Source organism: Zingiber officinale, chromosome 8B (assembly GCF_018446385.1).
Source record: "Zingiber officinale cultivar Zhangliang chromosome 8B, Zo_v1.1, whole genome shotgun sequence".
Lineage (NCBI taxonomy): Eukaryota > Viridiplantae > Streptophyta > Magnoliopsida > Zingiberales > Zingiberaceae > Zingiber > Zingiber officinale.
In genome coordinates this window covers 49,137,853-49,153,316 of record NC_056001.1, presented here as the reverse complement: position 1 = coordinate 49,153,316, position 15,464 = coordinate 49,137,853, and the positions used below count along the sequence as shown (strand labels likewise).

At 47.7% G+C, this 15,464-nt stretch overlaps 1 protein-coding gene across 1 annotated transcript; it reads left to right on the top strand.

The window, feature by feature from the left end:
* The first annotated feature begins 7,188 nt into the window (after positions 1-7,188).
* On the top strand, positions 7,189-8,070 carry LOC122013788 (probable CCR4-associated factor 1 homolog 11). The gene has a single exon (XM_042570017.1). The coding sequence runs from the start codon at positions 7,189-7,191 to the stop codon at positions 8,068-8,070; it is 882 nt and encodes a 293-aa protein (XP_042425951.1).
* The last annotated feature ends 7,394 nt before the right edge of the window (positions 8,071-15,464 follow it).

Genomic DNA, 15,464 nt, shown 5'->3' with positions numbered 1-15,464 from the left:
CTGAGGTATCATCCAGCACTGCCTGCTATCCCTGTCCAGCTGCGCATGTGTCCACATCATCACTGCCCATGCTACGTCCTGTGTCTCCTGTCACCTGGTGCCCGTCACCTCCTCCATGTCTCTCAATCTCCCATGTGTCCGTATGTCTCCGAGGACTCCAAGCTATCTCAATCCATCTCCTCCTGTGTCATGGCCAAGACCCCATGAAGTCACTTTGAGTAAGTGACCAGCTATCAACGGATTTGACGCGCCTCTAACGCGAGCCGTTTGCTGCGGGCTAGATAGATCTTTATGGTGGACCTATGTACCCTCTTGGGCTTTTTGGCAAAGCCCCAGCCATAAACGGATTTGATGTTGTCCTTATCGCGAGCCGTTTGCTGCGGACTAGATAGACCTTTCTGGTGGGCCTATTCACCCTCTTGGACTTTTTGGCAAAACCTCAGCCATAAACGGATTTGACATGTCTTTACCGCTATCCGTTTGCTGCGGACTAGATAGATCTTTCTAAGGTGGATCTATGCACCTGTACATCACTCTCACCTCTACATGCTCTCCCACATACAGTCCTCATGCTCTACTACATGACTCCACCCAATGTGGTCGCTCCTCACATACAACACCCTCCTCCCAAAGGTAACCCACATGCAGTCCTCACGCTCTACTGCATGACTCCATCCGTTGTAGTGTCACCACACTACTCACCTCCGCACACACTCAGACTGTCGTACCATCTGTAAGCTCCATCCATGGCATCCGTGTGCTCCTGCAAGTGTCCAGCATCCCTCAGCATCCTGCTCCAGTCGCCATCAATGTACCCCTCCAGTCAGCTGCTGGAGGGTGTCTCTATATCCGAGCAATCTGTCTGTGGGTGTATCCGAAACGGAGGTATCCGTCGCCATGGTGGTGTCGTGAAGTGCCGATGCCTGTTGTCCTCCATGTGTAGTCTCGGCCGCTACTAGCTCCTGATCAGATACCTTTTTTTTTTTGACCGAGGCGGTACTTGGCGTGACGGGATGTCAGCTAGAGTAGCGCCCCAGTTCTATCTCTATAACAAGGTATATGCATGGCCGACAGACCTCAGTGACTAAGCCAAAATAGGTCAAACAGGCCCAAAAGGGTGGAGACCACTCCTCAAGAAGAAACTCTGATGCAAATGCAGCATGAGACAACCTACTCTCTGATGGGTCTGTCGATATCCTATCTACATGTATAGTGACTATGTCCGCAAGATGCATGCCCTCGCCAAGTGTTCCTAGGAGCTACACTCAACCCGATACCAAAATGCATGCTCTCTCTAATCTAATCTACATGAATGCTATAATGCATGTGCATGTATGTATGCTCAATGATGCCCAAGTACCTGATCTACTAGTACCCCAAGCGTCCTGAAGACATGTATCTGTATCTTCCTGAAAACCTGCTCGCCATCAAATCTCTTCCCCTCAAACATGATGTGATTCCTTGCCATCCATATGTGATGTACCATCGCTGACATGGCAAGGTGGCGAGCTCTATCTAAAATGGAGGCCCCCTGGTACTGTCTCCTGAATGTCCTCAGCATGCACCGGTAGGTAGCCATCTCAGGGTGCATCTGTAACCAACCTTTGACTCGTCCCCACAGCTGCTGGACTGGCTGACATATGAAAAACACGTGATCCATCGTCTCCTCATCATGCCGGCAAAAGGTGCAAAGTCTGTCCTCCAGGTAGTCCTGTCCAGCACGCATCGGTAGTCTCCCATGTGCTAGGAGCCACACCGTGAAGGCATGGCTTGGCTGGAGGTCTCGCTGCCATACTGTAGCTGCCCAGGGCTTCCTAGCTTTGGTGTCTCTGAAATGGTCATATGCTAGCCTGACACCACCCCCCCTCCTATGACTGAACCAAAAGGAGAGAGTCTGTCCCGCTGCCTCTGGGGTGCTTGATGTGCTGAGAATGCTATCCCGGATCTGTACCAGCTGCTTGATCAATGGGGAATCTGTGTGCCTGCTCTGCCACTCCCATACCCCCACCTGCTGTAAGTATGTGTGATGTACCCAGCGAATCCATAGTGTGTCTTGCTTGTCCTGTACGCGCCATAGAACCTTTTCTAGAAGCGCCTGGTTCCATGCTCGTAAGTCCCTCAAGCCAAGACCACCTTCTCGCTTGGGCCTCACTAACTCTGACCATGCAATGGGGGGCCTCCTAGACGTCCACATGAAAGATCTGCAAATGCTGTAGATGCGGTCAATAACCCCCTGGGGTAGTGGTAAGACTGACATCCAGTAGCACTCCACCCCCTGTAGGACTGATGATATAAGCTGTGCTTTCCCGGCATAGGATAATGTGGCTTTCGGCCATGAGCCGATCCTACGAGTGAGTGAGTCCAGGAGTGTGCTATAATATGAAATCTTCAATTTCTGGGAGGCTATAGGAATTCCCAAGTATCTGAAGGGCATCATCCCTATCTGAAAGCCTGTGATGGTGAGCAACTGATCCCGTGTGGGGGGGGGGTCTACCCCTGCCATTTAAGTTGGCAGTGAGTCCGTCCATCTGAGCAAACTGTGATAAGCTCTCAACTAGCTGCGTCACTGATGTGACATCCCCCCGTGAGAGTAGTAACAGGTCATCTGCGTACACCAAATGTGCTATCCTCAGAGGCTCACATTTGAAGTGAAAATGAAAATCTGACCTGATAGTGCGTCGTGCTAACGATCGGGATAAATACTCCATGTACAGTCCAAACAAGTAAGGAGAGAGGGGATCCCCCTGTCTGAGTCCTCTACCACCATGGAAGAAACCATGCATGACGCCGTTAATCCCTACAGAGAAGGAGGTGGTAGTAATGCATTCTCTGATCCATGCGATATAAACGGCTGAGAACTGTAATGCTGCCAAGACATCCTGCAAGAAACCCCAGTGCACTGAGTCAAAAGCTTTCTGAAGATCCACTTTCAATGTACATCTCGGTGAGATTCGCTTTCTGGTATAATTCCTCAGGAGTTCTTGTGCCAAGTGGATATTATCTGTGATAGTACGACCTCTAACAAAGGCGGTCTGAGCAGGATGTAGGAGATGAGCTGAGACCTCTGCTAGTCTGTTAGCCAGGAGCTTGGAGATCACCTTGTAGAACACCGTACAACAGGAGATGGGTCTGTAGTCTTGCACCTTGCTTGCATGAGTTGTTTTTGGTACTAAGGCAATCAGAGTGTGATTCCATGATTTTAGGAGTTGCCCAGTAGTGAAGAACTCTAGCACAGCGGAGGTAAAATCATCCTTTACTGTGTCCCATGACTGCTTAAAAAATTTGGAGCTGTATCCATCTGGGCCTGGTGCCTTAAGGTCTCCTATACTAAAAAGAGCACTCTTAATCTCCTCTGCAGTTGGAATCCTTGCCAATTGAGCCTGATGATCCACCGATAGTACTCTCCCAAACTGCATACACTCAGCCTGAAATGTAGCTCGTGCTACCTGAGTCCCTAACTGCTCCTGATAGTATATGACAAATGCCTGAGCAACTTCCTGAGGACTGGTGGTAGACATTCCATCTTATTTTTCAATGGCCACTATTTCTCTCCTTTTGTTGTTCCTTTTGACTAAGGAGTGGAAAAAAGGGGTGTTTCTATCAACTTGCTTGAAATATGCATGCTTTTCCCTTTGTTGGTAGAAGAGGTACTCGGCCTGTGCTAGGAGATCAGCAGCTTTCCTGGGTTCTTTATATTCCTTATCCACAGATCCTCGAGTTAAAACTCTTTCCTGTACTTCTTCTAGGTGTATTTGTGCCCTCTTTGCTCTTTCTTGTATGTGTTGGTAGCTCTCTTTATTGAGTTGTCGTAGTGGCTTCTTAAGAAGTAGGAGCTTTTGCTTTAGTTTGAACTGGCATACACCTTCTCTAATCATTGAGTTGCAAGTGTCCAATTCTCTTGTACTAGCCGGCTAAAATCATGATGTGTAATCCACATGTTGTAGAATTTGAAAGGCTTGGCTTATGGTCTCTGAGGCTCTAAGATGGAGACAATACAGGAAGCATGATCTGAGAAAATCCCTGTTGGCCTAAATTCCGCTACACTGCTCCTATCCTGCTCCAACCAAGTTTTGTTCACCATTGCTCGGTCTAACTTGCATACCACTGGCCCATTTGTCCATGTGAACTTACATCCAGTAGCGTGCAAGTCCTCCATCCCAGCCATGATCACAAACTCTAGGAAATCTGCTGTGGCATATGATGTGACATCCATTCCTCCATACTTATCGGAACGGGATAATGGGGAGTTAAAGTCTCCCATAATGAGCCAGGGTAAATCCATGGTAGTAGCAATCTGGTGCAAACTCTCCCACATATGTCTCCTGCTAGGGATGGATAGTTGGCCATATACAAAGGTCACTGCATAATAGGTCCCTACAACCTTGCACTGGATAATCGTGTGGATAAACTGCTCTTCCCATTGCTTAATCTCCAAACTGACACAATGTGGATTCCAGAATAAAAGCATCCGGCTTCTGTTGTTGATTCCCACTCTTTGTTCGGAGCTCCACTGCCTAAAACTATTTGATGTCATTTGTTGGTGCTTACTAGGTGTTAAGTTTGGCTCCATGATGCATAAGGCACCCAACTTGCTCTTCAGGAGGAGGTCCTTGACTTCCTTCTGTTTGAGGCCTGTATTTAGGCCTCTTATGTTCCACGATCCAATCTTCATATGGGATGAGGAGGCATGCACCCCCTACTAGTGTTTTTGAATTTCTTTGCTTGTTTCCTCTTGTCTTCATGTCTCTTCTCAAATTCTGTATCCGAGCCTTCTCCTTTTTGATTTGCATCCATTTCCATTCGTGGATCAACTCTAAGGTCTCCTGGGTCAATTTCCTGCTCACCAAGCCTCAAGTTTTGGTACCAATTGGTTGCTGCAAGTCCCACAATGATAGGTGTAGTTGGCTCTTCTTCCGGGGTTATACTTTGCTTATCTTGGAAGTTGGCCAGCTGCTGGTCATGATCTACAGTTTGGGAGGATATTACTTGCTTCCTCTTCCCTGTGGTGGATCTGGTTTGAATTCTTGTGCGCATCTCCCTCCCTTTTAGCCTCTTAGTCATACCCCTTTTTTCTTGGGTATTTGCTGTCCCTTTCTTGCTGAGGAGGAGCTTACTTTTGCCTGTGTTATGTGCCCCTGCTGGCCACTGAAAACTTGCTGTAAATTCATTGATCTCCTCTTCCCCCATTTCTGCAAGTTGTATGAAACCATTCTGCAGATTTGTCACTGCATCACTGTATTTCCCAGCCGAGTACTTGCTTTGTGCTTGCATTTCCATGCTTCCTTCCCTCTTTTGTGTTCTAGCTCGTGTCTGAATTTTATATGAACTTCCCTCCCTAGCTGCTGATCTTTCCCCATGTTTCAATTTCAATGTGCCAGTTTGAGTATCAGTTTCTGCTTTTGCTTGTGGCTGCTTGGCCTTTTGCCTTAGTTTGTATCTGAATGTGGTTTCCTTTGCCCCATATGTGTTCATTGGGGTGTGCCTGCCTGTTCCCTGTTCTTGTGCATCCACCTCTGGGTGTGACCCTGGTTCACTTTCTGAGTCTTAATTTGTTCCAATTGTGAAATGATCAGATTCCGAGTCTGTTTGCTGGTCATAAGCTGGCTCAGTTTCTGCTTCTGATCCTATTTCTGTGTCTGGTGGGTAATCTGTTTCTGGTCCAGAAAATGCTTCTGATTCCTCTTCTGTCCCAGTATCTGCCAGTGTTGTTTCTGAGCTTGTGGCTGTAATTGTTGCTGCAATTCCTAAGGATGGGGAAGCATCACAAAGTGGTACAATGCCGAGCCCAAGCAAGTGATTATTATTTTCACTAATTATGTAATATAAAGTTTTCAAACTTCATGGGTTGTCTTAGTGGAAGTTTCCTAAGTTGAGAATTTGAGTTATATTGTGTAGCTTTGATGAACTCTATAATATGCCTAGAATCCTGTGTTCCTTACACTACTAGCATGATTTTTAAGTTGATGGTTTGCATGATAAACTGGTTTAAAAATACTTGTCATGCACATATTTCTGAAGTATGGTTTTAGTGTGAGTTACTGTCAAGTGCATGTTTGTGTTTCCCTAAGCAGTTTTAAAAAGCATGTTTACATTGTTACATTTTCCTCAAACAGTTTTAAAAAGCATGTCCTCTTTTAATGTATCATTTTGTGAGTAGATGGTACTTACTAAGCATCCGCTTATAGATTTGCATTTCCTTATACTGCAGATAAAGGAAAAGGAAAGCTTGAGTAGGAGGAGGCAGCAGGAGCAATGTGTGTGTGTGTGTGTGTGACGGGACAATGGAAGGAGATTAGAGAATTTGTTATTGTGGGGACATGCTAGAACTTGAGTATTTTCTTCTTTCCGCTTTACATAACATACTGTCACTAATTATTTAGGATGAATTTATTGGTTTGGCAGAATTTAGAGTGGCAAGGATAAGTGGAAAAAGGGGAGAACAAGCTCTTTGGTATGGCAGGGTGTGACCCTTCGCACGGCACGTGGCATGGTCGTGTAGGTTCACACGGCCTCCCACTATCTACTTTCGGCCAAGATGATACGACCATATGGGATCACATGGGCGTGCGCCTCTTCCCCTCAGCAAATGTATGATTTATCCAATTAATCCGTTTCTAAACTCAATAGGTTTTAGTTTAAAAATTAACTTTGTGTTTAACGTATGATTTATCCAATTAATCCACGGATCTGACAATCATTTATCGGATTTGATTTCCAGTTTATTTTTTTGCATATACTTTAAATTTATTAGAAATGAGTGTAAACATTTGTTTTTAAAAATTTTTTCAAACCAAAACAAATGAGTGGAAATTTCACAAAAGGCAAATAATGACGAAATTACACGTACGTGAAATTTAATTAAAGAAAGAAAAGGAATGATTGGATGGCAACAACTTTAATTAATTAATTAATACTAAACCCCTAGTTGAGTTCGCTAATTGCTGCTGATTTATCCTTGACTTAAAGTCCTGATTAATTCCTTATATATCTCCTAATATTTCGCAGCAACTAATTCTGTTGAGTGTGTTTGCGATTTTCCCGCTTTGATTTTGATTTGCTGCTGCTCTATTTAAACTCCTCCGATCCTTCCCTTCAGCTTCCACTCCAACTCGATCGATCGAAACCTAACATCTCCTCAATCTCCAGCGCTTCCAGTACTTTGGTATTTCTAATATCGTCAAACTCATCATGGCTGTCGCAGTTGTCAACAACGATATGCTAATTTCCTCTTCCGCCGCCAGCACCAGCAAAATCGAGGTTCGCTCCGTGTGGGCTCATAACCTCGACGAGGAGTTCGCCCTTATCCGCTCCGCCGTCCCGTTCCACCCCTTCGTCGCATTGGACACAGAGTATCCAGGCGTCGTCGTCGCTTCCAAAAATCCCTACTGCACCCTCACCCTCCCCCAGCGCTACGAATTGATCCGCGCCAACGTCGAGGCCCTCCGCATCGTCCAGGTCGGTCTCACCCTCTCCGACGCCGCCGGCAACCTCCCATGTGCCATCTACAGCGACGGCACTTGTGTGAATTATGTGTGGGAATTTAATTTCCGCGACTTCGACATCAGCCGCGACCGTTACGCCCCTTCCTCCGTCGAGCTGCTCAAGGCTAATGGCATCGACTTCCAAAAGAATCAAATATGGGGCATCGACTCTTGCAGATTCGCCCAGCACTTGGCCACCTCAGGCTTGCTTTCCTTTGGCCATTTTTCTCCCATCTCCTGGGTTACCTTCCAAGGCGCCTATGACTTCGCCTTCCTAGTCAAGATGCTGACATGCGACTGCAAATTACCAAAGACCGTTCGTGAGTTCTTGCACCTCGTTCACTTCTTTTTCGGCAAAAGGGTGTTCGATGTGAAGCACCTTAGCAAACATTGTCCTGGGCTTTACGGAGGATTGGAGCGGGTGGCCTCTACCGTCCGAGTTGAGCGAGCAGTGGGCTCTCGACATCAATCCGGCTCCGATAGCTTATTAACATGGCAGGTGTTCTACCAAATCGCTTCTCGTGTGAATCCACAACTCATCGATCGTCCAGAACACATGGGAACTCTCTTTGACCTCCAACTGCAATAGTATATATAGTAATTAATCCAACTAGTGGTGACTTTTGGGTTCTACAATAGAGTTTATGATTTATCACAGTTGATAGTGGTTCAGCATTAGATTAATTTGTCCACAAGATTAATTGTCCATTGCTTTATCGTATCTTTTTGTAAAGTACAAATTACATGTTGTCGCATCATATCTTTTTGTAAAGTACAAATTACATGTTGTCGCATCGTCATATATGCAAACAAATTGTCAATATTAATTCTTAATTTGGATCATGAGTAGTACTTGTTGTTTTGCTTTGCCTTAGATATAATCATCCCCTCGTGTAGTCTTCTGGATCATACTCTGTTCAAATTATGAACGATACTCAAACACATGCTACACTGCATGATTGATCTTTTGGAAGGCTTGTAATGTGCATAGTATAAATAAGCTTGTAAAGCTTATAATCATCCCCTAGGCTTGTTCAGATTTAACCACATGACCTTAACCACGTGTGTATAAATAACTTACAATTCACTTAATATAAATACATCATTACATCATGTATACATGCAAATGCATAAGGGTGACTGACATGCAACCCATCCAAGAAGGATACATCTTACATGAGAGTGAACGATCAGCAATTCACTCATAACGAAATACATCGTATGTATACACTTATACATACATATATAAGGTGAACGATCATTAATTTATCCAAAAGAAATGTATCATATATACAAGGGGTGAACAACGAAATACATTATGTGTATGCACATATACAAACAAATATATAAAGTGAATGACCAACAATCCACCCAAGAAGTGCCTCGCATAAACACAAGGAGAATGACCCATAATCTAACTCGTGAAGGAAAATCACCTTAATTTAGTTCCCTCACCTTAATTTAGTCGAAGGCGTGAATGCCCAAAAAGACTCAAAAGTCACATTTAAAGCACAGAACCAATGCTCTATATTTATATAGAGCTAATTTCATTATTCATCTAGCATAAATAATTTATCTCTTTAGAACCAAAGCTCTTGCGTACAATGGATCCTTCCCCGGGACCCCGCATGGCGGGAGCTTTGTGCACCAAGTTTTTTTTTTTTTAAAAAAACCAAAGCTCTATGAAATAAAGGTTACACTCATTTCTTTATTTATTTACTTGAGAAGTTGCTGTTAGGACAGAGTGAATTTAGATATCTCGATAATAGTATGATGTCCACTTTGGACTTAAGCCCTCATAGTTTTATTTTTTGAGTTTATCCAAAAGGGCTCATATTAATGAAAATATTTTTCCCTTATAAGCTTATGATATTTCCATGTGTTTTCAATGTGGAGCTTTATTTGTAACCTTGCAACCCCTGTTAGGATGTATACTAAAAGCCTAGCTTTTTGTATGCACATTTATATTTTGAAATGAGAATCACTTTGGTCAAATGTTGCATTTTATATGTTAATGCAGTTGTCCATTTAATTTATATTGTAGATAACATGGTGTGTGGTGCCACACAAAAGATCATGTTATCAGTTCCTTATAAATTATAAATAGTAGCTCACGACCGAGATGGATAGGGACAAACCATTGGAACGGTTGTAGTGTAATTTGGTATTAGTCTATCTTGACTATAAAATTACACTAGTACACTATGTGTGTATTGAGCAGGACCATTTGAGGTTGTTCGATTTATACTGACTATATAAAAGAACAGGACCTCTGTTATTATGAATGTGCATTCTCTTAATCCCGATATAATAACAAGCATGTATACTTAGTATTTATTTCTTTGACTTATCAATGAGTGAGATTTATTCGTTAAATCAATAGGCCCGATGAGTTGGGAGATAGTACCATTTATATGGTGTGTTGTTGATTATAAAAGGAAACTGTGTCCGATTTATTTATGTTGATGATGTCCCCTTGAGGAGCTCATAAGGATTATCATTGATCCTGTCCGAACCAGGAGCCAACGGACACTGGGCACGTGGCACTCCCTGCTGAATCCTCGAGCGCTCCGGCGAACCTGCAGCAAAACCGAGCCGGGAGGGGTGTCCCGGCGACGGCCCTCCAACGCTCAAGTCAGGCGAGGAATAGCAAAAAATTGGCTTTTAAGTAGGAGACCCTCGTACCTCCGATGAAGAAATGGAGGCCTTATATAGACCTCTCGAAGAAGCCTAGGCGCACCAGTCAAAGCAACCACCTGCCTTCGACCATGCCCAGGTATGGGTCTGTCAGAAGGGCCATGCCCAGATATGGATCTGTCAGGAAGACGTCCATGAGGCCATACTACTACTGTAGCAACCTTCCCCTGATGTGACGGCAAGATCCTCCATCGTGTGATCTTGTGTATGGCCTAATCATCAGACATGCTTCTGCTGACATCCCATAACCCATGCCGAGCGCATAGGCCGCTCGGCCACCTTTGTACCCTCGCCTCTATCCTGGCCGAATGGACCACCCGATCGGCCCTTCGGTCCCAGCCGAGCGGACTTCCGCTCGGCCCTTCGATCTTCCTGCCTTGGCGTCGGAAACCCAAGCCCATGGATGGGTTATCTATAGCTCCGCTCGGACCATTATTCGCTGGGCCAGCCCTCCATCCTTCCTTAGGCTGGGACCCTTCAGAGGGTGGGCCCTCCCTTCTTACCGCCGGATCACTTGCCTTCCCTTCAAGTCTAGTCGAAGGAGGCAGTGAGTCCGACTGACTGGACTATGTGTCCGAGCGGGCGTTCGTTGCCTTTCTGTTGCTTATAATATTCGTGGGGCCGTTCGGCCCTTCCTCCAAATTCAGCCGCTCGGCTCTTCGTTATGGTGGTCTTGTCGCTCAACAGGAATGTTTGCTTGTCTAAATCTTCTTGAAAATCACACAAATCCTCTCCATTAAGTCGAAGCATGCGCAGTATGGGCGCATTAATTGCGCTTGGTGACAGAGCGCCACGTGTCGACCATTGTGTGACGGCGGCGTCACTTACGATGGGATGCCTCCTTTTAAAATGGACGACCCGATGGCGTCTTTGTTTCCCGTGACCTGGATCGGACGGTGGAGGCCCATCGACTTCGGCCGTATAAAGCCTTAGCCCTCCTCCGCCTACGCATCTTTGCCCGTGCTTTGCCCCCCTGCCTCTTCTGTTGCTGCGGCCTCCGGCGATCCAGCTCCTGTTCTTCGGCAGCTACCATCTCACCGGCGATCTTCTCCGCCCATCCCCTTCTTAGTGAGCCTTCTTTCCTCGCTTACCAGGTCTTTCCTAACCGTTTTACCTCTCTTTCGTTGCTATCCTTTTGTCTCTTCGAGATGGCGAGCTCTTCTGACCCCTCTACCCATGTTCACGGTCCATGGTATATGAGTATGGAGAGTCGGTTTGACGAAGAGGGCGCTCGGCGTCTGGTTCGGACGTACGGGATCCCAGATGACCATGAAATAATTATAGCCGGCCCAGCCGATCGGCCCCATGACCCGCCGACCGGCACCATTTGTTTCTTTCTGGACCAATTCCAGGGCGGCCTTAGGTTTCCCACCCATCGATTTATTTTGGAAGTTTGTAACTATTTTCGTATCCCGCTCGGCCAACTTGTGCCGAATTCCTTTAGGCTGCTGAGCGGGGTGGTCGTCCTCTTTAAGCTGCATAGTATCCCCCTTGACCCCAAAATATTCCACTTCTTCTTCTACCCCAAACAATCCGAGCCGGGCACTTTTATCTTCCAAAGTAGAATAGGCTTTAGATTTTTTGATAATATGCCGACCTCCAACAAACACTGGAAGGAGTTTTTCTTCTATATCCGACTTCCCGAGCGGCCAGCATTCCGAACCAAATGGCAGACCGCGGTGCCGACTCAGCCGGAGCTCGGCAAGTTCAGAAGCAATCCAGCCTATCTTCACGCGGCGAACTGGTTGTCTGGTCAGCGATACAAGATCGACCAGTTGCTGCTCAAGGGGGTGTTGTATATTTTCGGATTGTCTCCCGTTCGGGCAAATCTACCCTTCCGCATGAGTAAGGATTCTTTACTTTCTTACTCTTTTTTGTCTAACTGATTTTAATTTCTTTTACTGCAGCTGAAGTCATGTGGCGCTCCAAGGCTACCGCTAATTTGAAATTAAAGTCCGTGGAGATTGAAGCGGCCACCAAGAAAGAGCTCGCCGAGTGGGGTCTTATCCCCAGCCGCCCGGCAGATGCAGGAGAGGGGGGAGCGCAGTCCGCCCCTAAAGCAGAAGCTGCCCCATCCGCTTCAACGGAGGTTGAGGCGGATCCTGTTTCCTCAGCCCCCGCCGAGCTAGGCGTTCCCCAGGTCGGGGATCCCCCATTGGATGTTCGGCGGAAACGTCGAAGAGACTCCAGCCGTCCGCCGACCCAAGAGGCGGAAACACAGGCGCCAATCGATGTAACTTCGCCGGATCGCACGCCATCACAGATCGGGACCCCTGTGGTTTCGCCCACTGCACAGTCCTCCGGCTCTCCTCCCCGAACTCGCCGCCGCTTACGTCGGTTGGGCGAAACTTCCACCATAGGGGAGTCCTTGCATCAGGCGGCCGCGACTGAAGAAGCGCCGTCCAGCCATCCGACTATCAAGACTACCCTCCGATTCCCATCGGAGGAATATTTACTATCAGCTGATCGACCATCGAGCCCTGTCCACGAAGTAACCCTGACGGGTCCACTCGCCAAGCTCTTTGAGGACGCTCAGATTCAAGTGGCCCTCATGACGCCCAAGCAGCTCGGCGACAACAATATGCAGCAGGCCACTCAGGTAAATTCATTTTTCTTCCTGTACCATGCCACTGTTTGGTTACTGACTCCATTATTTCCTTTACAGCGCTGGGCTGAGCAAATCGCCACTAGCCATCGGCTAGCCGAGTTGGAGGATCTCCTGGAAAAACTTCAAGTATCGGGAGGTCCCACGGCCGAGCGGGAGAAACAAGCTCTTGAGGCCGAACAGAAGAAGGTTGTCGATCTGGCTGCAGAGGTGGCCCGACTCGAAGACTTGGTGAAGCAGCGGGACGGGGACGTGAAGCGCGCCAATGGTCGGAAGACGCGAGCAATTGCTGATCTAGATAAAATGAAAGTCGAAGTCCGTGCGCTAGATCAGCGATCCAAGGATCTGGAGGCCCAGCTGAACGCCAAGAGAGAGGACCGTTCGGCAGAACGCACAAAGGCTGCGATGGACTTGAAGGCCCTCCAAGATTCCTTAATCGCCTCCCGGGCGGTGCTCAAAAAATATAAAGAGGGAGAGCCGAGTCGCTTAGCAGCAGCGCGCCAGGAATACCTCCATTCGGAGAGATTCGGCGTAAAATTCGGTGGCAGCGTCTCCTCTACTTTCGCCGAAGCGGTCAAGGTCGCCATGGCGTACTTCAAGAGGGGTGGCCACCTTCCTGAGGGAATGCATATTCCCGCCTCCGACCTGGCGGCCATGATCGATGATATCCCGGACGCCTTTTTTAATTTTGAAGACCCTGAGTGAGGTGAGTTAAGTGCTTTCTGTATTTCATCCGCTCGGCGGATGCAAAATTTTTGTACGTGCCGTTCGGCCTAATTTGTCCTTTAATGCAACGATGCCCATCTGCTTTTGTCTTCTTACTCATTATCCATAATATTCTTTTGTTTGCTTAACGTGTATGCTTAGAGTCAGTCATGCTCTTAAGCGTTCACCGTCACGCGTCCGATCGGCTTGGCCCATTGCATAAAGTTCGAGCGGGGAGGCCTATTCGCTTTGCACGTATTTTGCCTGCGCGAAGTTAACAAACGCCGAGTATCGAAGGACCAACCCCCAATCGGGCCTGAATGTTTTAATATTTGTAGTTTCCGCGGTTTCTTACTCTGATGTTCGTTCGTCTGTTCGGGGTATTTATAGTCGCCGGTCCGACTTGATTTTTAACGACGGTGCTCGTCGGCGCGGATGTTTATAGCCGATCGGCGCGGCTCTCGATCTTTAACGACGGTGCTCGTCGGCGCGGATGTTTATAGCCGATCGGCGCGGCTCTCGATCTTTAACGACGGTGCTCGTCGGTTTTCCGCTCGGTTTTTATAGCCGGTCGGCGCGGCTCTCGATCTTTAACGACGGTGCTCGTCGGTTTTCCGCTCGGTTTTTATAGCCGGTCGGCGTGGCTCTCAATCTTTAACGACGGTGCTCGTCGGTTTTCCGCTCGGTTTTTATAGCCGGTCGGCGCGGCTCTCGATCTTTAACGACGGTGCTCGTCGGCTTTCCGCTCGGTTTTTATAGCCGGTCGGCGCGGCTCTCGATCTTTAACGACGGTGCTCGTCGGTTTTCCGCTCGGTTTTTATAGCCGGTCGGCGCGGCTCTCGATCTTTAACGACGGTGCTCGTCGGTTTTCCGCTCGATTTTTATAGCCGATCGGCGCGGCTCTCGATCTTTAACGACGGTGCTCGTCGGGTTTCCGCTCGATTTTTATAGCCGGTCGGCGCGGCTCTCGATCTTTAACGACGGTGCTCGTCGGGTTTTCGCTCGGTTTTTATAGCCGGTCGGCGCGGCTCTCGATCTTTAACGACGGTGCTCGTCGATTTTCCGTTCGGTTTTATAGCCTCGGCGGCTCTCGATCTTTAACGAGGGTGCTCGTCGGCTTTCGCTCGGTTTTTATAGCCGGTCGGCGGCTCTCGATCTTTAACGACGGTGCTCGTCGGTTTTCCGCTCGATTTTATAGCCGGTCGCGGCTCTCGATCTTTAACGACGGTGCTCGTCGGTTTTCCGCTCGGTTTTTATAGCCGGTCGGCGCGGCTCTCGATCTTTAACGACGGTGCTCGTTGGTTTTCCGCTCGGTTTTTATAGCCGGTCGGCGCGGCTCTCGATCTTTAACTACGGTGCTCGTCGGCTTTCCGCTCGGTTTTTATAGCCGGTCGGCGCGGCTCTCGATCTTTAACGACGGTGCTCGTCGGTTTTCCGCTCGGTTTTTATAGCCGGTCGGCGCGGCTCTCGATCTTTAACGACGGTGCTCGTCGGCCTTGAAGGCTAACTCCTTACCAGGTCGAGCGACCTTGGCCTTCATATCTTATCTCGCGTTTGGACAGTCTTTGTGCCCGGCCGAACAGCACGGGTCATTTGCTTGCGAATATAATCGGCTGGGGGGCCTTCGCTATTCGGGCGCCTGGCTCGGATAATCCATATGCCCCTTCCACCCAGCTCGGAGAACGTACTCCTGGCCGAACGGCTCAGGGTCTGCTGCGTCGAGCATTTTGGCTCGGATAATTTATCTCCGTCCGAATTGTTCTCTTGATTTTTCGTTTCTGCAATTTAAGTATTCAGTCGAAAAAAGTACACAAGATGATTTACATAGGCACACCTTTCACCCTGCCCGGTAAGGCTGGAGGTGGTTCGCGCTCCACGGCCTATCTAGCTGGCGACCTTCCTCATCTTCCAAATAATACGCACCCGAGCGGAGCTTCTCGATGATTTTGAAGGGACCTGCCCACGGAGCTTCAAGT